The sequence below is a fragment of the Alosa sapidissima genome, chromosome 9 (assembly GCF_018492685.1).
Source record: "Alosa sapidissima isolate fAloSap1 chromosome 9, fAloSap1.pri, whole genome shotgun sequence".
NCBI classification, from domain to species: Eukaryota; Metazoa; Chordata; class Actinopteri; order Clupeiformes; family Clupeidae; genus Alosa; species Alosa sapidissima.
Window position 1 is genome coordinate 28685249 of NC_055965.1, and position 25674 is coordinate 28710922.

General features: G+C 39.9%; 3 protein-coding genes across 4 annotated transcripts in view; 1 reads left to right on the top strand and 2 right to left on the bottom strand.

Moving 5' to 3' along the window:
• LOC121719384 (NACHT, LRR and PYD domains-containing protein 3-like) overlaps positions 1-25674 on the top strand; it is a 289755-nt gene that overhangs the window by 138380 nt on the left and 125701 nt on the right. The window contains exons 2-6 of one of the 2 annotated variants that reach the window (XM_042104922.1): positions 1743-1856; positions 1966-2079; positions 2280-2393; positions 5862-6049; positions 6162-7935. The exons of the other annotated variant lie outside the window; for it this stretch is intronic. Coding sequence (XP_041960856.1) covers positions 1743-1856; positions 1966-2079; positions 2280-2393; positions 5862-6049; positions 6162-7935 — 2304 coding nt within the window. The remainder of the gene's footprint in view (positions 1-1742; positions 1857-1965; positions 2080-2279; positions 2394-5861; positions 6050-6161; positions 7936-25674) is intronic. 2 annotated transcript variants of the gene reach the window in all.
• Positions 1-25674, bottom strand: part of LOC121719397 (NACHT, LRR and PYD domains-containing protein 12-like) — a 220791-nt gene that overhangs the window by 44058 nt on the left and 151059 nt on the right. The gene's annotated exons all lie outside the window — the stretch shown is intronic.
• zgc:194981 (uncharacterized protein LOC561073 homolog) lies at positions 12996-21263 on the bottom strand. The gene is made up of 4 exons (XM_042105445.1): positions 21068-21263; positions 15472-15683; positions 14039-14158; positions 12996-13690 (listed from the first exon to the last, which is right to left on the bottom strand). The coding sequence occupies exons 2-4, from the start codon at positions 15661-15663 to the stop codon at positions 13604-13606; spliced, it is 399 nt and encodes a 132-aa protein (XP_041961379.1). The 5' UTR covers positions 15664-15683; positions 21068-21263; the 3' UTR covers positions 12996-13603.

Here is a 25674-nt window from a genome sequence, read left to right on the forward strand (position 1 = left end):
AATGACCTTAATTATGCAGGTTGAGAGTCATTGTGATGGTTCTAAAACAGTTTTTGGGTTGTTTGGTGGGTGCTTCGTCTCCCCCTAGTGCTTTTCCGCGGAAAAAACGAATATGCAACTTTCTGGTCGCGGTCCGAACACGTCCGGATGTAACTCGGCGGAAATACACGAAAATGTAGTCAGATCAGACTGCAAAACGGACTCCGACTTGGCTTGTTTGCTGTTGAAATTGTAAGTAGCCTACCCTTGGGTGAACTTCGTTTTTGTAATGTGATTTGATAGTGCTGTGTGTGATCGGTGCTGTGGCGAAGAAAGCTCAGCGCCGCCTGTACTTCCTGCGGAAACTCAGGCGAGCAAGTGCTCCACCAGCCATCATGACCACATTCTACCGAGGCACCATTGAGAGCATCCTCTCCAGCTGTATCGCTGTGTGGGGCGGAAGCTGCACTGAATACAACAGGAAAGCCCTGCAGCGCATAGTGAACACAGCTGGAAGGATTATTGGTGCTTCACTCCCCTCCCTGAAGGACATTTACACCTCCCACCTCACCCGCTCACCAACAGCTTCATACACCAGGCTGTTAGGATCCTGAACTCTCTCCCCCCTCCACTACATAACATCCTGGACTTTTAGACCCACAATGGCTGCCTTGCACTACTCCACTTGCACTACTCCACTTGTACACTTGCACACTTGCAACTTGTTGTTGTTGTCCTGTTGTCCTGAACACTTCTGAACACACTTCTGCTGCTCTTACATAACTTGCACCACTATGCCACTTGCATACTTAGGTCAAACAAAACTACCTCAGCCATTTATTGGCCTGACTTTTGCACTATTATATTGACTGTCTACTGTATGCACAATTGCACAATTTCTACCAAATTTTGCTGCTCTTATTTCTTCATTGTATGTGCCTTCTTATTTTTACTTTTTATATTGTTTACTTGAATGTTATGTTTGTCTGTGGACCTAATTGGTAAAATATGTCTTGTCTCCACCGTGGGATAGTAGGAAACGCAATTTCGATCTCTTTGTATGTCTTGACATGTGAAGAAATTGACAATAAAGCAGAGTTTGACTTTGACTTTGATAGTCTCTTGAACAATGTGTTTGCTCGACCGTTTTATTGTAAGCCCTATGTGTTTAGCTTGGTTTATTGATGGCTAGCTCGCTAGCTAGTGGGGTTTAGCGTAGCAGTCACTTGCTACCGAAGCTGCAGGGGGAGCTATGTCGTGAAAAATGCGAGCCCAAATCAGGCGAAAACCCAGAAACAGCGAAGGACTAACCAGACCTGCATAGGGCTTCTTTAAGTATATATGTGTGTAGATTCTGTTCTCAATAAAAAACAATGTTCACATAAGAAAATAATGGTGAATGTCCAAAATTGACAGCCAATCAGAATCCATCAAATTTTAACCATCACGTTTATCAACATGAGTAGAGACTTTCTTTATCGTTGGTTAGCGTGGACACTTACAGTTATTTATCTTTAGTTATCGTTCCTGGTGTGAACGGCCTTTTAGTCTGTATTGATTGTTTCTTGTGTTTCCTAGACCCTCTTCAGTGCCGAGCTGTGTGTCACTGAAGAGCAAAGCATCTATGGATATCCGTAACTAGTTTAGCAGCAAACCAGCAACATCAGGTCTAAAGTGATTTATCAGACACACACACACAATCAGCTGTAGTGGTTCAGTTGAGAAATGTTTCAGAATACTTATATGTTCTTGTGTTTGTGTAGACAAGAGATGCACAGACCTCCATCTCCAGTGCCCAGCTGTGTGTCTATGAAGAGTGATAAGTCCATGGATTATCCTCCCAAATTCAGCGATGCGCCAACATCATCAGGTCTAACGTGAGTAATTCACACACACACACACACACACACACACACACACACACACACACACACACACAAACAAACACACACACACACACATTGTTTTGTGTCTGTTCGCTTTTAGACCAGAGATGCACAGACCTCCATCTCCAGTGAACAGCTGTGTGTCTATGAAGAGTGATAAATCCATGGATTATCCTCCCAAATTCAGCAATGAGCCAGCACCATCAGGTCTAACGTGAGTAATTCACACACACACACACACACACACACACACACACACACACACACATACACACACACACACATACGTAGCACACACACACACACACACACACACACACACACACTACACACACACACAATCAGATGTAGTTGTTCAGTAGAGAAATTATCCAGATGAGTGTTTAATATTGTTTTGTGTCTGTTTGCTTTTAGACCAGAGATGCACAGACCTCCATCTCCAGTGAACAGCTGTGTGTCTGTGAAGAGTGATAAGTCCATTGATTATCCTCCCAAATTCAGCAATGTGCCAACACCATCAGGTCTAACGTGAGTAATTCACACACACACACACACACACACACACACACACACACACTACAAAGAGGAATAAAAAAATCATCTTTTGGAAATGGATCTACAGTTTTCCTCAGTCGCTTTGGTGCTTTTCTCAGATCAGAATGAAAATTCTCATAACTACTAGTTCAACCTCCACAACATTTAGTCATTTGTGCACATCATAGTAGCAATTTCTCCTTCCTCTGAACAAATTGCAAATGCGTTTGAACATGTATCAGTTGCTTTGTATCAGTTGCTTTGTCATGTCAGTCAAAATTAACTACACTTATGGATGCTGAATAGTCGTTCCCGATAAAACTAATAGTCTTCATTTCATTGCTTGAGTCATTACATACAAAATTGGTGAACTAGTTATCAAATTCTGTCACAATGCTGTAGAATTGCAAACATCATATACAGTAAAACTGTGAAACATACATATTCAGTGTCTTGTACTCACTTACTCCCCTAACTACAGCAATTTGTAACTTTACTGTAGTTTTCAAATGGCTGTACAAGTACTGTATAGTGCTGTCTTGAGCATTTTCAGGTAGTGTCACCGAGTTCTGATCTTTTTTTGCATGGGAAAACACTGAGAGCATAAACTGTCGTAATGAAAACATGACAAAGCCATTTGACTATCTTGTTCATAAACAATGGTGTCAAGACTTCTCATTTTGATGACACTGGCAGTTTCATTGACATAAATACTTGCTTTTGAGGAATGGACTATCCATTTTGAGCAAGTGACGTGCTTTTGCAGGTTATCCACTAGGTTTTGCAGTTTGCACCAATTGTTTTGAGAAATGCACTAACTGCTGTGCAAATGTTAATAGTGATGTGAGAAAAGCACCAAAGTGACTGAGAAAAACTGTAATTAAAGAAATGATCAAAAATCCAACCTTTAAGGACACCAATTTTCTTTGTGAATGAATAATGTATCGTAAATAAATAAATGTTCTTCATTAAAATACAGAGTGCATAAGTAATCATACCCCCATGTTAAATCTATTTTGAATTCCCATAGAGTCAGGCAGATTTTTATTTTTAAAGGCCAGTTATTTCATGAATCCTGGGTACATAGATCCTGATAAAATTTCCTTGGCCTTTGATTAAATTAACTCCACATCATCACATACCCTTTACCATATCTCACAATTGGCATGGGGTACTTTCCATAAGATCATCTCTCAATGCAAATCAAACCAGCTATTAGGCTAGCTGTAATAACACCATCCCAGGGGCGGATCTAGAGATTTTTTCCTGGGGTGGCGAAGGGGTGGCATGAGGTTCCAGGAGGGGGGCCATGGACATTATTCAAAACTTAAAATTCTACGGATTTCATTGAATATGTTTTGTTCTCTACATTACATTACACGAGGTGGGAGGCAAATCGGAGATGTAGCTGGCGTTTTGGATGATGTGGGTCTTAATATGTGAATTTCTTTCTCTGTGTAATCACTATACGGTCTGTGTAGTCTGTACTTAAATTATACAGTGTCAAAAAGCAATTATAGGGGGGTTTGGAGGTATGTTCCCCCAGAGAATTCTTTTAAAAAATGACCCCTCAAATGATTTCTTCTAGTTAGTTTTGAGGGAATATGGATACATTTATAAAATAAGCCATAAATAGATTTAGGTTATACAGTATGGATTGAAACAAGATTCTGATGATTTGGGGGTATTTTTAAAACATGACCCCTCAAATGATGTCTTCTAGTGAGTTTTGAGGGAATATGGCCAAATTTAGTCATACAAAATAAGCCATCGGTAGATAAAAAAAAGAATATTAATATCCAACACTATCTAACTGCCTTTTCCAAGTATGTAGTCTAAATTACTGAAACAATTTGTGAAATAAGATACCAGAGACACTAGGCAAATATTTATAGGCCTGTCATGCAGTTGGTAGCACCATACATACAGTATGTTAGGCTATTGCAAGGCTTAAAGCATTTTCTGTGCCTTTAAGTTAGGCTATTATTTTTAAGACCTAATATTATATAGATATTATAATATTATGATATCAAATAATGTTTTTGCTCAGAACGAACCTCAATGGAAATCAGTCCCTGATCTTTAGTGCCAAATGTTACGTTTTGCCATTCACAATTTAGGCTACTCACTCACTCACAAAGTGGTGAATAAGGAAGTACATGTATACTGTATTAAAGTACCTTCATAAATATCCTATTAAAACGACCTCAAACACGAGTGAACAAGCAACATGTTAATTTCTTGAGGACACAAACTCCTGTGCTGGCCTCAGCTTGTTGGTTCATCTACCAGCAAATGATTGAAATCTATCACCCAATGAAACTGGAAGATTTAACTGGAATCTAAGCAATTACATCTCATGCACAACGCTTCATATGTGATGTGCTTTCAAACGTCTAGTCTAGTAGCCTACTCTGAGTAGGGTTTGTTTGAAAATAGTAGGCTACTTTTACTTGTGTAGATTGATTCACACTATATATGAAAAGAAAGGGTAAAAAAACGCAACCGCCACCAGCTTGACACCGATTAGATATTCTAGTTTGATTTGACATGTCGACCAAATTTGGATAGTCATAGATGCTGGGAAAGTGGATGCATGACAATTTTGAGAACCCGTGTTGAATTATCACGTGTATGGGTTGACATTGACAGCAGTATTTAGGCTACAATCAAATGTTATAAACTAGCGACACACACAAATAGACTTTAAACGTTAAACGTTAAGCTACGCATGAGCATGTCCTTATTATCTGACCTGACCATCATCAAAAAATTCGATGAGACAAAGTCTTGCGGATGTAAATGACGTAGACTAACAGTGAGGTTGTTGCCGGGTTAACTGATGTACTGACTATGGGTCTGATTATGGACTTTTTCGACTTGGTGGTCAAACTTACCACTTCGTTGTAGGCCTACAGACAGTTGACACATAGTTGCATGCACTGTGCAATCTGCTGCCAATGGTGAAATTTCGCGGGGGTCACTGTGCTGATGGTGATGGGTGAAACCATTATGAGGGGGCGGGGGATTCTAAATTGGCGATTTCTATTTGAGAGGAGTTTGGTGCGGGTTTCACACCTTCTCACAGTCCAACATGTATGAACATAAAATATACTTAAAAAATATTATCTGATTTATAAATGGGGTGGCAACAGGGGTGGCAAGACTGTGTCCCAGGGGTGGCAATTGCCACCCTTTGCCATCCCGTAGATCCGCGCATGCACCATCCCAATCTCTAGGTATTTAAATCATATATTTTCACCAGGGTTGGGCAAAATTCTGAATTGAATTGAGAAGGACTCCTAAATTCCAATTAAATTCATGAAGGTAAAAAAATAGGAACTAGAATTATAATTCAAATTTGAATCAAATGAAGTAGAATTGAAATTCAATTAAATCGAAGACATTCATATACATAATTGAATGTACTTTACAACAATAAAGACACAAATCTCTTTGCAGTGAGGTGAGGTCTGAACTGATCCAGGATCAGTCCAGGTGTGGAGTGTGTGAGCAGTTGCTGAGGGACCCAGTCATCACCACCTGTGGACACAGTTGCTGCAGGCAGTGCCTCGAGGAGCAGCCTGGACTACCAGGAAACCAAGCCTGTCCCCAGTGTGGAAATAAATACAAAACCCACTCATTTCAGTGTAATGACAGTGGATGCATTGGATGAACATATTTATTTATATTCTTTCTCAACACACAGATGTTTTTATTTATGTGAGTTTCTTTCTTTTTATTTCCGTTTTTGACAAACAGACACTGATGTCCTGAGGAGAGTTATAGAGAATCATAAAGCCAGCCTGAGGAGGAAGTTTGAAAACATATCTGAAGGCATTAACAAGCCAGGGATTCAAACTCCCATCAATGAGATCTACACAGAGCTCTATATCACAGAGGGAGAGAGTGAAGGGGTGAATAAGGAACATGAAGTTTGGCAGGTAGAATTAGCATACAGAGCACTGACCACAGAAGACACACCAATCAACTGCAATGACATCTTCAAGCCCTTGCCTGGACAGGAGAAGAATATCAGAACTGTGATGACCAAAGGTGTTGCTGGCATTGGAAAAACAGTCTCAGTGCAGAAGTTCATACTTGACTGGACAGATGGTGTAGCCAATCAGAATGTACACCTCATATTTCCACTGTCTTTCCGTGAGCTGAATTTGGTCAGGGGTGATCAGTATAGTCTTCACAGCCTCCTGCTTGACTTCCACCCTGAGCTGAAGGAGCTAAATGATGGTGAAGGATACAATGACTGTCAGGTTGTGTTCATCTTTGATGGTTTGGATGAGAGTCGAATATCACTACATTTCCAGCCAAACTTGTTGATGTCAGATGTAACTCAAACAACATCTTTGGATATTCTGATGGCTAGCCTCATTAAGGGAACTCTTTTCCCCTCTGCTCTCATCTGGATAACCTCACGACCAGCAGCAACCAGTCAAGTTCCTGCTCAGTACATCGACCAGGTTACAGAAGTGCGAGGATTCAATGACCCACAGAAGGAACAGTACTTCAGGAAGAGAATTTGTGATGAGAGTCAGGCCAACAGGGTCATCTCCCACATTAAGATATCAAAGAGTCTCCACATCATGTGCCACATCCCAGTCTTCTGTTGGATTGCAGCCACTGTACTTCAGCAGATGCTGGAACAGGACAACACCCAGAAAATACCCAAAACTCTGACTGAGATGTTCATACACTTCTTGCTCATCCAGACCACCAGAAAGAATCAGAAGTACCAAAGTGGATCGCAGCTAAATACAGAGCAGCTCCTGGAATCACAGAAAGAAGTTATACTGAAGCTGGCAGAACTGGCATTCAGCCATCTGGAGAATGGCAATGTGATGTTTTATGAAGAAGATCTGAAAGAGTGTGGAATTGATGTCAGTGAAGCTTCAGTGTACTCTGGCATGTGCACTGAAATCTTCAAGGAAGAGTCTGTGTTTCATCAGAGGAAGGTCTACTGCTTTGTGCATCTGAGCATCCAGGAATTTCTGGCAGCACTTCATATATTTGTCTCCTATAGCTATCAGATAAAGACCATGGGGAAATTTTTCTGCTTGGAAGAGTCGCTAAAGTTTGCGATCACCAAAGTTCTGGAAAGCAGGAATGGACACCTAGATCTTTTCCTTCGCTTCCTTATGGGCATCTCTCTGGAGAGCAATCAGAGACTTTTGCAAGGTCTTCTGAACCACACATACAGCAGCTCAAAGAGCATTGATGAAGTATGTCAGTATATTAAGATGCTCAATAGAGACGATCTCTCTCCTGAAAGATGCATCAATCTTTTTAACTGCTTATTAGAAATGAATGATCATTCCATTCATGAAGAAATTCAGAGATTTCTGAAATCACCAAATGGCTTCAAACAGGAATTGTCTCCCACTCATTGTTCAGCACTGGCCCACATGCTTCTGATGTCTGATGAGGTGATGGATGAGTTTGACCTGAAGAAATATGTCATCACATCAGATGAGGGACGCAGGAGACTGATCCCAGCTGTGAGATGCTGCAGAAAGGCACAGTGAGTTTGATTTGAAGGTTCTTTATAATGACACATTAATCTATTTGGAACGGACAAATGCCTTTTCTAAAACAAAAGATGACAGTTATAATATAAGCCAAATTGCAGCATTGTTATTGATCAGAATATACTTTTAATGGTGTTAGGACTTGTTTGGAGTACACATCATTTGAGGAGGCATTTACACAAGATACATGATAAGATTATACAAAATGAGGCTAATTATGTGTTCTTCACAAATAAATCATGAAAATGATATAATTTCACACTGCACTGATACTTTCTCTACAGACTTGCTGGTTGTAAAATCAATGATAAGTCCTGTGAGATGGTGGCCTACATTCTACAGTCGCCAAACTCCCTGCTGCAGCTGGACCTGAGTGACAATGACCTGGGAGATTCTGGAGTTCAGCTTCTCTCAAAGGGACTGTGTGGTCCTCACTGTAAACTGCAGACATTAAGGTTTGTGGTAAATAGCTTTAAGGTTTTCGTTCTTCCTGAACATAATCAGCCTCTGTTACATACAGTATTTTTCAGTCAGTCCAGAGATCTAGCCATATATTAGCACCAGGAAATCTTGGAGAACATTTAAATTTGCTCTGGCATATCCATCTATCCTTCCTTTCCAATTTTGATTTCCAAAATCATCCAAATCCCAGGAACCAATCACAACTGCTTATCAAGATGGGCTTTATTCAGTGACGGAGAGAGGAGGATGATTGACACTGCTTTTGTACTCAACCAATGGTTATGCTGATGATGTCAGTATTAAATGACACAGAAGTGTATTTTCTTTGAAACAATCTATAATGTTAGTGCCTAACTTATCTTTTTTTATAAACCAAGATATAACAAGACACCTGTCAAGAAGTGATGCTTTAGTCTCCCCTTCCTTAAACTTGATGTAAGCACAATGCTGCAATATGATGGTGCCCCATAAAAAAGTGTTATTTTTAGGGCTCATCTATTTATTTAGACTACACTTATTTCTTCTATGTGAAACATGTTCATGAATATTGATATTGATATCAACTGGAACTTTTTCTGATTATCAATGTGGGGGAAATGCATTGATTCTAGGCCTAATATACTGTATGTTTTGCTTTTATGTTGTTCTGGTATCCTTCTGTAAGCACCTTGCATTGCGACTTTGCACCGAAGGCACTATACAAAGATCGATTGATTGATTAATTGATGGATAACGGTCTCTCAATGTGTGTAACTCTTCAGATGTCTGATTCTCTCTCAGGTTAACTTGGTGTCTGTATTCTGTCATATTGTTTTTTCAGACTAGCTGGCTGTGCAGTTACAGAAAAATGTTGTGTAATTATCGCTTCAGTTCTACAGTCACCAAATTCCCTGTTAGAGCTGGATCTGAGTCACAATGACCTGGGAGATACAGGGCTTCAGCTTCTCTCTGCAGCATTATGTAGTACTCACTGTAAACTGGAGAGATTAAGGTTGGTAATCTTGTTTTATGATACAGAAATGTATCACTGTAGAGTGGAGAGATTAAGGTTGGTAATCTTGTTTTGGCCGGCCAGCAATATTATTTGCAGATTGTTCTATTAAATATTGATTTACAAATAGCCTATTTATAGCCACTGATTATTAAAAATCCAAACCTGATTAGACCTGTCAAATCTGTGACTTCAATGATAATCACTGTCACTCTATCTCTATCTGTCCTCTGTCTTTCTCAGACTCTCTGGTTGCCTCATGTCAGAGAGGGGTTGTATTTGTCTGGATTCAGCTCTGACTTCAAACCCCTCCCATCTAAAAGAGCTGGATATTAGCTACAATCATCCTGGAGAATCAGGACTGAAGCTGTTATCTGCTAACGGTAAACTGGAGACACTCAAGTAAGAACAGAGACTATGTTACAGAAAAATTATGTACCCCCCCCCACCACCACCATCACCTGTAACATACACACACACACACATCTCTCACACACTCAGAAATTAACAACTCAACATTAATTTAATTGTACACTAATACACACACACTTGCAATATGGTACTGCAGTTTAACAGTATGTTTAAATGACAAAAAAGGTTCTGCATTATGTGGTTATTTTACACTTTTATTTTTATTTCAAACTCTAAACAAACAGGGCAGTCGTGGCCTACTGGTTAGTGCTTCGGACTTGTAACCGGAGGGTTCCCGGTTCGAACCCCGACCAGTAGGAACAGCTGAGGTGCCCTTGAGCAAGGCACCCTCACTGTCCCCAAGCGCCGCTATAGCAGGCAGCTCACTGCGTTGGGATTAGTGTGTGCTTCACTTCCATATATACTTATATACTCATACAAAACATTTTCAAAGTCAAAGTCAAAGTCAAAGTCTGCTTTATTGTCAATTTCTTCACATGTCAAGACATACAAAGAGATCGAAATTACGTTTCCCACTATCCCACGGTGGAGACAAGACATTTTACCAATTAAGTCCACAGACAAAAACATAACATTCAATTAAACAATATAAAAAGTAAATAAGAAGGCACATACAGTGAAGAAATAAGAGCAGCAAAAAAATGGGTTGAAATTGTGCAATTGTGCATACAGTAGACAGTAAATATAATAAAAGTGCAAAAGTCAGGCCAATAAATGGCTGAGGTAGTTCTGTTTGACCTAAGTATGCAAGTGGCATAGTGGTGCAAGTTATGTAAGAGCAGCAGAAGTGTGTTCAGAAGTGTTTTCAGGACACAGGACAACAACAACAAGTTGCAAAGTGTGCAAGTGTACAAGTGGAGTAGTGCAAGGCAGCCATTGTGGGTCCAAAAGTCCAGGATGTTATGTAGCTGAGGGTGGAGGGGGGAGAGAGTTCAGCATCCTAATAGCCTGGTGTATGAAGCTGTTGGTGAGTCTGGTGGTGCGGGAGCGCAGGCTTCTGTACCTCTTCCCAGAGGGCAGTGGATCAAACAAATTGTGTTAAATAATGTGTGTTTCTATTTGTCTTACAGCACTGACAATTGTACAGAAATGAGATTAACAAGAGGCGTGCAGAAATGTAAGTCTTTCAACCCTTTGATGATCGAAGTGTGTGTTCTCATATGTTTTAAGTGCATTTAGGATCCATGTCCACATTTGCTAGTTTGACAGTGGAATAAATCAAATTGCAAGATTTAAAATTGTTGCACTTATGACTGACAGCTTTTGCAAGTATTGTCTGCTTATCTTTACAAAGTAAACCTTACAGCTTGCCCTAACTGAATGCGAACATCAGAAGTTTGCATTAAATGCTCTCTGCCCACACTGAATCTGTTAAACATTCCATTCTATTGTGTCATATTTCTCATTCAAAATATCTATATATCTAATTATGTGAGCAACAGAAAATAGTATTAATCAAACTAATTTTGTTGATAATGCTCACACCAAACCTGCAAACACACACAATTCTTATAAGAACTGTTGTATCAAAACTGTTTTCTTTTTTTCTCTGCAGATGCCTGTGATGTCACACTGGACCCAGACACAGCAGGCGGAAATCTTTCTATCTCTGAGGGGAACAGAAAGGTGACATGTTTGAGTGAGAGGCAACTGTATCCTGACCACCCAGAGAGATTTGACTGGTGGCATCATATATTGTGTAGAGAGGGTCTGTCTGGACGCTGCTACTGGGAGGCTGAGTGGCTTGAGGGTGGGGGTCAAATAGCTCTGGCCTATAAAAGCATCAGGAGGAAAGGGAGGAATGATGACAGCCTGCTGGGATATAATAACAAGTCTTGGACTATGAGGTGGTCTCCTCACAGTTATTGTGCCAGGCACAATAGTAAAGACATAGTCATACCAGCCCCCTCCTTCCACACCAGAAGAGTAGGAGTGTACTTGAACTGGCCAGCTGGCACTTTGTCCTTCTACAGCGTCTCCTCTGACACACTTACCCACCTGCACACGTTCCACTCCACATTCACTGAGCCCCTCTATCCAGGGTTTTGGGTTCAGCCTGACTCCTCCGTGTACCTGTGCCAAATCTCATGACCTCGTGCCAGATTAAAAAGTTACCATACCCTTGGCAAAAAGACGTTTCATTTTTTAAACTATTTCATTATACCATTACCATTATACCCATCGACTACTGTGCAAACAGTTAGAATTAGAACTTCTTCAGTTTCTGAGATATGGAGGTTTGTAAATTATGTGTTTTGCTAAAATTAGAAAGTTCCATAACTTATTACTTTTGAATGATTCATGCTGGATTTTTTATATTTTCATGGAGTGTTGTACACTGTGTATCCAACATCTAAAATAATTGGCCAACAGTTCCATATTTGTTTATATGACTCACTGCAATTATATAGAAATGTGGAGTAGTTTTTCCCCACAATAAATTGCATCATATATGTTGATCTTTTAATATAATAATGCTTTATGTTTTAGTACTTTCTTACCACACACATATCTGTAGAAAATGTAATGTATTTATTTTAGACATTCTTTATTTTGTTTGCTTTATATGGGTGTTTTACATATTTGTGGTTTATGAATTAAGTGAGTAAGTGTCCTCACAATCAAGATTTTGGAGCTAAAGGCAAAACAATATTTTCTATCTTGAATAGAAATCTACTACCTGCATAAGGTTCAACATTCACAGATTCAAAGCAAGTTTTTTATCACTTTAGCAGAGAAGAAGTTCACTTAAAATCTGTTAGCCAATTTCAATTTGCTCTGCAGATCCATTTGGAAAGGTGCACATTGATGTCCATTTCTGAACTTGCCATTATTGTATACTATTCCACAGGCATGGTGCTGTAAAGTTACCTTATATATATATATATATATATATATATATATATATATATATATAGATAGATAGATAGATAGATAGATACATAGAGATAGATACTTTATTGATCCTCAAGGGGAAATTCATTCTATATATATATATATATATATATATATATATATATATATATATATATATATATATATAGATAGATAGATAGATAGATAGATAGAAATATAGCACCCCCCCCTCTTTTTATAGTTGGAAAAGGTATGTAATGGCTGTTACAATGTGTTACTATGTGTTAAAAGACCAGTTATGATCTACTAAACTTGTGTTGCCAATTATGTTTTTATTAATGCTTTAAACATCATTAACATATGAAGTGGTCACATAGACAGCCATAAAACTATAACCAATAACCAACATTTACAGAGTAGGCATACCTTCAGTATTCACTAATGCTAGTGCTAGCATAAGCCCTAATACTCGTGTTAGCCACAATGCTAATGCTAGCATAAGTGTTAGCTTCAGATGTCCCTATGAAACCAATTTAGAAGTACTGAGGACAATGATCTTCAGTGGGCTGCTGTAATGAGAACACAGTCCAAAATATTTGTGCTATATGGTATGTACTCAGGGTGCTCAAGGTCAGTGAAGAAGAGGGATGTTCCCTAAACACAGTTATTCCTCTGAATGTTGTGTGTGTAGGTATCTACTTAAAGGACACATTTAACCTAAGGACTAAAAAGTACCTTAACGGTCATTATGCTATGACACCAATCAAACTACAATATCTACATAACAATTTTAATTAAAATGCCATTTGCCCGGGAAACTGACACGATTAAGACTTCAAAGAATAAATCCTAATGTTGGACAGACACAAAATCAGTTACTGAGACGAGGGTCCTATAGTGTAAAGGGTGGGTCTCGGGGGTCAGTTGCACTTGTTGGAGAGCAGGTAGCTGTTGGTGGGGAAGGAGGCGTTGGGCACGGCGAGGACTACAAACTGGCAGATCATGGCCTGGGAAGGAAGAGTCATAAGGGAGAGAGGTCAGGAGTCAGAGAGAGAGACATTATTGGGAGGGGTTACTGGACTGTCTCATTGGGAGGAGTTAACTGGACTGTCTCATTGGGAGGAGCTACTGGACTGTCTCATTGGGAGGAGTTAACATGTGACAATGTGACTGACCAATACCCTTGTATGTACTGTATGTATGTTATTCTTTGTAAAATAATTCACATTGTGTGGATATACAGTATGCATGCATAGGCATGCATGGTGCATGGCCAAATATGTTCAAACAAATGCGCGCACACACACACACACACACACATACACACACACACACACACACACACACACACACACCTTGGCATCAGATGAGGTCTGGAGCCTACAGTCGGTCAGGTTGACCTTGTCTGTGTTCTTGCACGTTGTCTCGCCCACCTTCACTGTCATGGTGTACTTCATACGCGCAGGGGGGTAAATCTGAGACAGATGGTATTATCACATTAGTACATTTGTACTTCACACAGGCAGGGGGGTAAATATGGGACAGATGGTGTTATCACATTAGTATTTGTGTACTTGTGACACACGTCATTGGGGGGGGGGGGGGGGGAGACAAATTTCGCCCAGAAAGCATTCATCATGCTGTGGATGGCCTTAACCCTTAAAGGTGTAGGTTTTTGAACATTCTAAGTTCTGCAACAATTGAAGGTTCTAAAATTCTATGTTGAATTCAATGAACCCAGATATTCTTTAGAATGTTAATAAGCTAAGATTGGAGGCAAGAGAGAGTTCACAGATCAATAGACAAAAGCAAGAAACCTCATCTCTTGGTCATCGTGCTTAACCTGATTGGTTAACCATCTGTCTATCACCACCTATGTTTGTGATAGACAAGCCAAATCAACCAATCAGATCAACGAAGCGTTCTTCTAATGCCATATTTTAACATACAAGTAAGGTAAATAGCTAACGTTAACGTTTTTAAACTTACCATTTGTATGTGACATGAACCTCATCAACGACAATCCCCACCAAGTTTTCATGGTAGGCTACACTTCTGAAGAAAGCATATTCCTTCTCGTTAAGTAACTCATATTTAGGGTTAACACTTACTGGAATTGGCTAAGGAGGATGTCTGTGTCCTTCATTCCTCCCAGCTACATTGCAGAGACTCCTAGATTCCTAGCTTCCCCAGGAATACTCGAATGTTCGGATAAAACTTCAGCGATAGCTATGCTATATATTGTTTAGATTGAACAGTAGCTTCTCGTTGCGTCACACCTAAACCCGCCTCAAAACTATCGCTGATTGGACGTTCGTTTGACGAACTGCTCCAAATTTTCTCTATTGGAGAGATGCCAGACTGATCTGCGAGTGGGAATCTGAAGCTCGTGAGATCAAGATGGTCTCACAAGGCTACATCGTGCTAGCACTGCAGATAGCATGCAGTTCTAGCCAGTAATGTTTGACCGACCTAGGCGAGGCTTGGGATTGGTCAATATACAACAAAGTGCTGTACAACAAATTATAATAATATTATAAATAGAATATGGAACCTACAACAAGTGTGTGTATTTGTCTGTGTGTGTGTACATTGCAAAGTTATGAATATGCAATGTTTATATTCTAAAAGGGAAAAAATAGCATTGCATTTAGATGCATTTAGATGTTACTGAGAATGAGAAATAATATGCACTGTCCCATTATTTCTAAAAACATGTCACATGGATTTAACCTTAAGTCTCATCTGTGTCCTGAGCATCACATACAGTTTGGTGCAGTGTTCTTACCTGAGAGTTTTCAGAGATCACAGAGATGACCTTGTAAGCATACGGGTAGTTACTCATGCGGTTGTGGAACCCGATGGCGAACTCCGCTGCCCTCATGACATCCGGACCGTACCGCTGGTTCACAGCACCATCGCCGTTGACAATGGTCGTCACTGTGGCAATGACAGCCAGGAGCACAAGGATGGATGCCATCTCGGTTCTATTCTTGAAGCCTGAGCGAGCAGGAGAGAGAGAGAGACAGAGGGAAGGGGATTGTGGTTATTTAAAGGCTGCTGTTTTATCAGAAACCTTCTCCTTTCGTGTTTGCTCTAGCAGAATATCTCGGGGCGATATCATATCTGCAGCGGTTGAGCAATGTTTTTTTTAAGTCGTCAAGTCACCATGACAGGGAAATTTGAAAGAAATTTGACAGGGCTGCGTTTGCCTGCATGCCAGCTTCTGTTTGTCTTTATCAGATAGCACAGAGTCAGGAGTATGACGGCCTGCTGAGAGGTCAAACAGGGAGCTCTGAGTGACTGGACTGGACTGGACTGGACTGAGCACTGAGTGACTTTTACTGAACCATTATATGGTTATTAGTTATATCAAAGATCGTCCCATGGGTCTATGGAATAACCGCTCCAACAGTTGAAAAAGGACAACAACAAAAAGGACAGTCACAAAAAACATAACAAAACAAAACATCATCCTTTAACTTTGTATCAAAGACCTTTGTGTCCATGCCACTATACTGTACCCCAGGCCTCAAGGACTGAGCTGCTAAAACTGGTCGGCAATGTCAAAACAGTCAGTAAAGAGAGGACAGAGACACACATAGAGAGAGAAATAGAAAAGAGAGGGTGGAAGGGAGGAAAGGAGAGAGGGTGGGAGAGAGGGAGAGAGTGACAGACATGCAGGGAGGAAAAAAGGAGTGAGGAGGGTGACTGAGGGAGAGAAGGAGAGATAGAAAGGGGGAGGGAGAGAGTGACACATGCAGGGAGGAAAAAAGGAGTGAGGAGGGTGACTGAGGGAGAGAAGGAGAGATAGAAAGGGGGAGGGAGAGAGGGAGAAAGAAATGCAAGAATAAGAGTTTTATTTTGTGATGCTGCCAAGAGCGATTTATCAGATAGCAGAGTCAAAGTGGGCCAGGAGATATCTACAAGACCTGCTGAGGCATCAAACAGGCAGTTTACTGGCTGCACTTACTGCAGGTGAGAGAGAGACGGGGGGGGGGGGGGGGGGGGTGTTTTAAAAAGAGTACTAAATAGGGCTTAAAACAAAAAGCTTGGCTGAACAGTACCTAGTATCATTAAAATAACAAGAAATACGTATTCAATAAAAGTATGTGACTTAATGTAAACTGATCACAACTCAAAGGGAGGTCATGTGAGAAAGAAAGAGAGAGAAATAGAGAGAGAGAGGGGAGGGGGGTGAGAAAGACAGTATAGTAGGTTATAAGGAGATAGAGTGAGATGAAGAAAGAGAGAGGAAGGGAGTTATGGCACTGTGCTGAGCAGGTGAGTTGTGTATGTTTGTGTGTGTGTGTGTGTGTGTGTGTGTGTGCGTGTGTGTTTGCGTATGCGTGTGAGAGAGCACCTTCTCTGTGTGTGTGTTAGCAATCTCACATTTCACCTTGATACCAACCAAGCCAACTCAGCTGTTCTTCATCTAGCCAGACAAGGGGAGAGAGAGAGAGAGAGAGAGAGAGAGAGGGAGAGGAGAGAGAGAAGGATAGAGAGAGAAGAGAGATAGATAGACAGAGGGAGAGAGAGAGAAAGAGAGAAAGATAACTATATGAGGGGAGGGAGATGAGAAACAAGAGAGATAAAGACATACCCAAACAGAGGAAGAGAGAGATAAGGAAGAAGAGAGGGATTGGGCAAGAGAGGGAGGAAGTGGGAGGAAGGCCGTGGCCTACTGGTTAGCACTCTGGACTTGTAACCGGAGGGTTGCCGGTTCGAGCCCCGACCAGTGGGCCGCGGCTGAAGTGCCCTTGAGCAAGGCACCTAACCCCTCACTGCTCCCCGAGCGCCGCCGTTGTAGCAGGCAGCTCACTGCGCCGGGATTAGTGTGTGCTTCACCTCACTGTGTGCTGTTTGTGTTTCGCTAATTCCCCGATTGGGTTAAATGCAGAAACCAAATTTCCCTCACGGGATCAAAAAAGTATATATACTGTACTTAATACCAGACATGTGGACTCGAGTCACATGACTTGGACTCGAGTCAGACTCGAGTCATGATTTTAATGACTTCAGACTTGACTTGATAAAATTCGGCATGACTTGCGACTCGACTTGGACTTGAATACTATTCACTCAAGACTTGACTCGGACTTTGCCTCTTTGACTTGTGATGACTTGACATGTCTCGAATCAAAAACTAAATTTCCTGATCGTGTACCAGTCAACCCAGAGACGCTTTCCCGCGACTAAAAAAAAATAAAAAAAATAAATAGCGGAGACAAGCGGCCAGAGCACAGTTCAGTAGATTACTGCCACTACACACTACACTGCCCCACACGCGTTACGCACTGTGTGTAGGGCACCAAGAGACAGAGGAAGGACCAACATTTAGCCAATCACTAGTAGCTTTACTGCAAACTGATTTGCACTCTTGTTAGAGAACGTTTGTCAAAAAGCACCAACAGCATGTTACATAAAGATGATACTTTTCGAGTCCTCTCCATTAAGATCCAACTTAAACTTATGCTAAGCTACTGCATTTAATTGAGAACACATCTAAGCACGCACGAGAGGGAGAGAAAACGAGTAGGTTCCAGCTGGCTTGTCATTGTTGATGATGATTGATATCTTCTTTTAAATATAAGAAACATATAAAAAGAAATCGTGGAGGCAAAAAAATACGAGATTAGAGGAGATTGTGAATTTATCCGTTTCTCACTAGCCTACTATACTGTTATAAACTATGAGATCCAGGCCACTATGACATAGCTGCACTCACTGTGATTTGGAAAGTGGACAAGAATATTATGAAGAGTTGTCTTTGCCTTGTGTAATGGAACTGGTGAGTCTTGAAGTATTCAATAATTTATTTACATGAAGCACATGATATGCCGATTGAAACGCATTCCACTCAGCTACTGTAGCTAGGTGGCTACTGGCTACCAGGCTCATAATTCACTTTTAATTGCAAACAGAAAATGTCAAGCAAGCATCATGTCATACATGCTTCTCTTTCCAAAGGAATGAAAGCTGTTTGTGCCAACTTAATATCATGCTTATCATTGTTAAAATTGTGCTATACATGTGGCACAAACAAGTTTGTGGACTAGCCATAGGCTATATTTGAACGGAGCTGGTAAAAAAAGATCATTATGAGAACGTGTGGACAGTGGCACACAATGGGCTTAAAGTGACCGTGCACCATTTACAAATTAGATAAACAGCATCAAATGTCTAGTATTTCTTAAGAAATGAATACTTTAAAACAAAATTACTGTCATTATTATCTTTTAAATAATATAAAACTGTTGACCTTGGCTTCCCTTATGAGTCACCACTGGCAGACAGCCTAATAAATTGTTTGCAGGCAAATCTGTGGCCTAGCGCAGTGAAATACCATCAGTCAAATTATTACTCGTCCTTACAGTGGGCTCCGCAATTTGGAAAAACATTATATATATTTGCAGCTGTGCTGAGTGTCATGTAGCTATCCATTTTGTAGAGATTACTCAGGTATGCACATGTGTATATTACACAGGTATGCACATGCATATGTCGTAAAAGATTACAAGACAGAAACATTGAACATATTTTAATCTGTATTTATAGAAAAAATACTGTGGATTAGATGGAAGTGCTAAAATTATGATCGATAGTCTAATAATGGCATTATTAAGTGAAGAGTACCTGATGACTTGTTCAGGACTTGAAAAAGATTGGGACTTGGACTTGGACTCGACTTGGCTTTGATGTGACTTGGACTTGGACTCGACTTGCCCTTCTCTGTATTTACTTGGGACTTGACTTGGACTTGACTGCTAAGACTTGGGACTTACTTGTGACTTGCCAAACAGTGACTTGGTCCCACCTCTGCTTAATACTATATACTCATACTATATAGAGTTCAGGACAGAAGCAACATAGATAGAGCAGATAGAGAACAACAGAGAGAATCTGGTGATGCTGGTGTGAGGAAAAAACTACATGGCTATCATTTTATTTATATTTTGTTTGTTTGTTTGTTTGTTTATTGTTTCTCTATTATTGTGTTAAATGCTCCAAAATGTAAAGCACTTTGAGCTGCATTCTGTGTAGGAAAGGTGCTATATTCAATTCAATTCAATTAAAATTCAAAACACTTTATTTATTCCCAGGGGCCAATTTACAGTACCATGTACCATAGTACCAAGGAGTAGAGTACAGCAACATCCTATAAATATCACTGTTTAAAAATATGTAAAATAATAATAAATAGTAAGTAGCTGTACATGGGTCTGTTCTAGAGTCCTGTGCTTAGTCTGTGCATCCTCTTCGCATGAGTTAAAGTGCAGCGCAGTACAGTGCTCACTGGACCACGCCAGGTGCAATTTGGCTAATGTCTGGCTATGACCCAGAGGAGGAGTCATGATGTAGGACAGAACGGGAGGACAGATGGTTAGTTGAGGTGGTTCTAGAGTCGGGAAGTTGGACAGCCGTGGGCACAAAAGTTGCTTTCTTCCTCTGTGGCCTGCAAGATAGGCTGTGGAGCCATCTTCCAGAGGGAAGCCACTCGAAGGAGGAGAACAGGGCATGTGAGGGACCTTGTAGGATCTTGCCAGCCAACCTAATCGTCTGTTGCTCGCATACAGTAATGAGGAGAGGTTTCTAAGGGGAGAGCCAATTATCTTGGAGCAAACATTAAATGTTCTTTGAAGTCACCCACGGTTCGAGAGGCTAATAGAATGTAACCAGCAATGGAACTATACAAATAATTATAATACAGATTATTATTATTATTATTATTATTATTATTATTATTATTATTATTGTAACACTGTATCTCATATAAATTATTCAGGCACAATGTCTGTTGGTTTTGAACTGTTCCCAGACAGATTATGAGACAACCTTAATCCAGCATTAATCTCTGACAAAAACAGAATTATAAAATAAACCTGCCCTGAATTTAAAGGCAAACATGCTTATCTTATGTCTAGCTCGAAATAAACCTGTCTGAATTTAAAAGCAAGCATGTTTCTGTTATGTGTAGCCTGATATGAAATAAACTGAATTGAAAAAGAAAACAACACACTTCATTTGTCCCCTGATGAGACATACAGAGCTGTTTCTGATGAGACATACTATCCCTAAGAGTGTCAGTGAGGTCATTCCTTTACAGAGGCCATTGCCAGCCTGCTTGACATAAACAAACATGCACATGTGCACCCCTCCCCCACCACCACCACCACCACCCATACACACTCACACACACACACAAGAGAGAGAGAGAGAGAGAGAGAGAGAGAGAGAGATATGACACTCTGTCACTCTTGTACACAATAACATAAACAAACATACACGTACAACATGAACTCTCTATCACTTAATCTCTTTCTTTCGCTCAAGCTCATACAAACTCACACCCACACACACACACACACTTGGTGAGCACATACCCAGTGTGTGCAGTGTTGCTGAGGGTCAGAGTGTGGTGTGGCGTCCACTCTGCATGACTGTCTGTCTCCCCTCCATCTCGTCTCAGCCTGTGTGAAGCTCCTCCATGTTTTTCTCTTCAAAACCTCAGCAAGCCCATAGGAGGAGTAGCTGTCCCCTCCCCCTCTCTCTCACTCTCTCTCTCTCTCTCGCTGTCTCTCTCTCTCTCTCTCTCTGGCTGGGCCATGTTTGTGTGTCGGTGTGCTTATTTCCTGATCACATGACCTGGTGTGTCAGGATTCTCTCTCTCTCTCTCTCTTGCTCTCTCTCTCTCTCTCAGGCTGGACCATGTTTGTGTGTCGGTGTGCTTATTTCCTGATCACATGACCTGGTGTGTCAGGATTCTCTCTCTCTCTCTCTCTCTCTCTCACTGTCTCTCTCGCTCTCTCTCTGGCTGGGGCATGTTTGTGTGTCGGTGTGCTTATTTCCTGATCACATGACCTGTGAGAGAATGATGGGAAATGTATGTCACAGTAACGTCTGCCTTTCTTCTTCTTCTTCTGTCAGGTTTTATGGCAGTTTACAGGCAAAGTGTATTACCGCCATCTACTGGACTGAGATGCAATCAATTGGATGTTATTTCAAGGAAAATCATAAAAATAAAAAATAAAATAAATAATAATAAAAAATAAAAAAAAACACAAAACAACCAACTAAATCCTATTTGCTAATTGTGTTTCTTTGATAAATGTGATGACAGCACTAGTGATGTTTCCTGATCTAGGCTCACCTAATAAGGTGTCTAAAGTGAAGGCTTTCTTGGCTGCGTTCACTTCCCTCTTTAGCTTTTCTCTTTGTCTGGAGAATCTTAAGCATTTTAAAAGAACATGATCTACATCCTCTCTCATTCCACAAAACTCACATTTTCCAGTTGGATGTTTATTTACAACATGTAAGCTATTATTCAAACCAGTATGGCCTATTCTCATCCTTGTAAACCAAACCTCCTCTTGTCTGTTTGGGTACATAGGTTTGTTATTTAGGATATTCTTTTGTATATTATATAAATGTCTACCTTTCTTCTCCTTATCCCATTCAGCTTGCCATATTAAGTTAACTTTGTGTTTGATGATTACCTTAACTTCTGATCTGCTGAGAGGAATGTTTAACTGAACTTCCTCTTCCTTAGTTGCCTCTTTTGCCAGCTTGTCTGCTTCCTCATTACCACCAACTCCTTTATGAGCAGGTACCCATACAAACTGGATTGATATTCCCTGTTGACTGATTGCAAATATGATATTATTAATTTCATTCAATAAATCCTGTCGGCATGATGATTCTCCATTTTGTATAGATGTGAGAGATGACATTGAATCAGAACAAATAACTGCTTTAGGGGGCCTAGCTTCTTCTATCCACTGTAATGCAATAATAATAGCTGTCATTTCAGCTGCAAATATGGACAGATGGTCTGATGTTCTCTTTTTAACAGAGATTTTGTGATCAGGGATATATGCTGCAATGCCTGTTTTACCCTCTGAATCTTTAGATGCATCTGTATAGACCTGTGTTGTATCATAATACATACTTTCTAGATATTGCTCTACGTTCTGATACACTCCTCCAGATTTAGCTATCTCTTTGGTTTCCATAATTACCAGGAGAACAAAACAACCAAGGTGGAGTTCCTACCAGGGGCACAGTCTTACTACAATTGATACCATCTATTTCCAATTGGTTTGCTATTTTATTACCATCCCAACCAAAGCTACAAATCTGGGATCTACCATATTCCCAACACTCGTTAAGAACTTTCTTAGTGGGGTGTGATACATCATGTTCCTTTAAATTAATCCAGTAAGCCATACTCAACTTAATACGTCTAAGGCTTAAGGGCATTTCTCCTGTTTCTATTTGTAATGCTGGTATTGAAGATGTTCTAAATGCACCACAACATATCCTCAGACTTTTAGCCTGCATTCTATTGATTTCACCAATCAATGTCTTAGATGCTGAACGATACACAATACATCCATAGTCTAACACTGATCTTATCAGTGCAATATAAATTATTTTAAGGGACATCCCTGACGCTCCCCAGTTGTACCCTGACAAACATTTCAAAACATTAATGCCCTTTTTGCACCTCTCATTTATTTTCTGTATGTGTTCCTTAAACGTTAACTTGACATCAAAATGATGTTGATGAGTTAAATTCAACAATTACAAATATTTTATGTGAGTCAGCGGAGGAGGTTCTTGGCAAATCTTCTGGGATGAGGAAAAGAAGAATGGTACCTTGGTGGTCAGATGATTGTAAGGAAGCAATTAAAGCCAGAAATAAAGCTTTCAAAATTGTTAAATCAAATCATTCCTATACCAACTTAATGGAATATAAAAAATTACACTCAAGGGTTAAAAGAGTCATAAAAGAAGCTAAAAGGACATATTGGCGTGACTTTTGTGGTAAAATAGGAGCAGAAGTCAAAGTGGGTGATGTTTGGAGCATGATTAAAAAGATGGGAGGCATTAGAAGGGAATTTTCTCTACCTGTAATTAAAAATAATGATAAAGAGGCAGTAACTAATCAAGAGAAAGCAGAGATGCTTGCAAAAAGTTTTGTTAAGGTTCATAGTTCAAAAAACCTAACTGATGAGGAATTGTCTTGGAGAGTTAAAGTTATGGATGAGAGTAAAGGGCTACTGGGGAAACATGTAATAAACGAGAGTGTACTAGATAAGGAATTTACGTTATTTGAACTTAGGAGAGCGTTAAATGGGGTTAGGAATACTTCACCGGGGAAGGATGGTGTATGTTATAAAATGATTAATGAAGTCGATGATATGGCTAAAATGATAATTTTAAGTCTTTACAATAAGGTTTGGGAGCAAGGAAGATTGCCTTTGGGCTGGAAACATTCTGTAGTGGTTCCTATTGGGAAACCAGGGAAAGATAAGACTGAAGTTAAAAGTTACAGGCCAATAGCATTAACATCTAACTTATGTAAGCTTATGGAGAAAATGATCACTAGAAGACTAATGTATGAAATTGAAAAAAAGAGGTCTTGTCTCCCCACACCAGAGTGGGTTCCGTAATGGACGTACTACGATGGACCCTGTTGTATGTCTATAAAATGAAGTAAGGAAAGCGCAAGTCAGTAAAGAATCAGTCTTAGCAACATTCTTTGATATAGAGAAAGCGTATGATATGCTATGGAAGGAGGGACTGTTAATTAAGCTGAATAGAATGGGTATTAGTGGTAAGATGTTTAACTGGACTAGAGACTTTTTAAAGGATAGAACAATAGAAGTGAGAGTTGGGGTTAATTTTTCTAACATCTATTCAATAGAAAACGGAACACCTCAGGGTAATGTATGCAGTCCAGTGCTGTTCAACATCATGATTAATGATGTTTTCAATACAATAGACGACATTAGAATTAATAGAGCATTATATGCGGATGATGGAGCTTTGTGGGTAAAAGGACGCAATATTGATAATTTTACAACCAAAATGCAACTGGCTATTAACAAGGTAGAAAAATGGGCATGTGAGTGGGGTTTTCATTTGTCTATAGAGAAGACTCAGTTTATTTGTTTTTCAAAGAAAAGAATAAATCCCACACTAGAACTTAAGTTATATAATCAATCATTAAAACAAGTTAACGTTATTAGGTACCTGGGAGCACTTACCCCTGCTATCTGATCAGATACTAATGTAAGATCTATTGCTGATCCTGTTCCATGAGACGCATCATACCTAGTATTCCTTCCGTCATTTAAACAAACCAACTTATAATCATCCATAAACTCCTCAATAGTGCTCCCATTTTCATCCACCTTAGTACCTCCCCACAGAGTGTTATGTGCATTAAAATCTCCACATAATACTAGCTTCCCATTTCCCTCCTCACACATATTGTCTAGCATTTCTCTCAGGATTCTTTTACAAGGGTTATAAAAGTTGACGATTTGAATCTTAGTTTTACCTACCCAGATCTCAACCAGGACTGTTTCAACCTCTTTATCTGCATTTAAAGCTCTGTAATTAATCCCCTGCTGAATAAATGTGGCCACTCCACCTCCTGCAGTATCCCTGTCTTTACGTACTGCTGTATATCCATATATTATGAAATCAAGTGATGATTTTAACCAGGTTTCCTGTATACAGATAATGTTGGGTTTAATATCTAATTCCTCAATAAAGTTTTTAAGTTCCTGACCATTAGCAATTAAACTTCTGGCGTTCCACTGTAAAATTGATAGACTCATTACGAACTGCCACCTGGTACCTGGCTATCAGAAATTCCTAATACCATGTTATGAATAGAGTCAACTGACAAATCATGAATCTCTAGATACTTTTCTGCTGCTCTTTTAATTATTTTAATTCTACTTGCCACTTGGGCTGAACAGTTAACCACTTCCACCATAAAAGCAATGAAACTTTTCTTATCCACAATTAAAGTATCTTCAGTTACCTTACAACATTTCTGGGTCGTTTGAGCTTGACTAGGGGTTAAATCTAAAGGGGCCTACTTTAACCCTTGATTTTGCTTGGTTTTCTTTGTCAACCTTTTTAATGGCTTCAGCATAAGTAATGATCTCTTTTACCTTAACATTTTGCACTT

Bases quoted from the DNA above. Each gene is read 5' to 3' on its own strand.
- zgc:194981 (XM_042105445.1), bottom strand. From the start codon at position 15,663: ATGGCATCCATCCTTGTGCTCCTGGCTGTCATTGCCACAGTGACGACC. The intron at 14,159-15,471 runs GTAAGAACACTG...CATCTGTCTCAG, and splicing joins TGATCTCTGAAAACTCTCAG to ATTTACCCCCCTGCGCGTAT. The intron at 13,691-14,038 runs GTGTGTGTGTGT...CTTCCTTCCCAG, and splicing joins AGACCTCATCTGATGCCAAG to GCCATGATCTGCCAGTTTGT.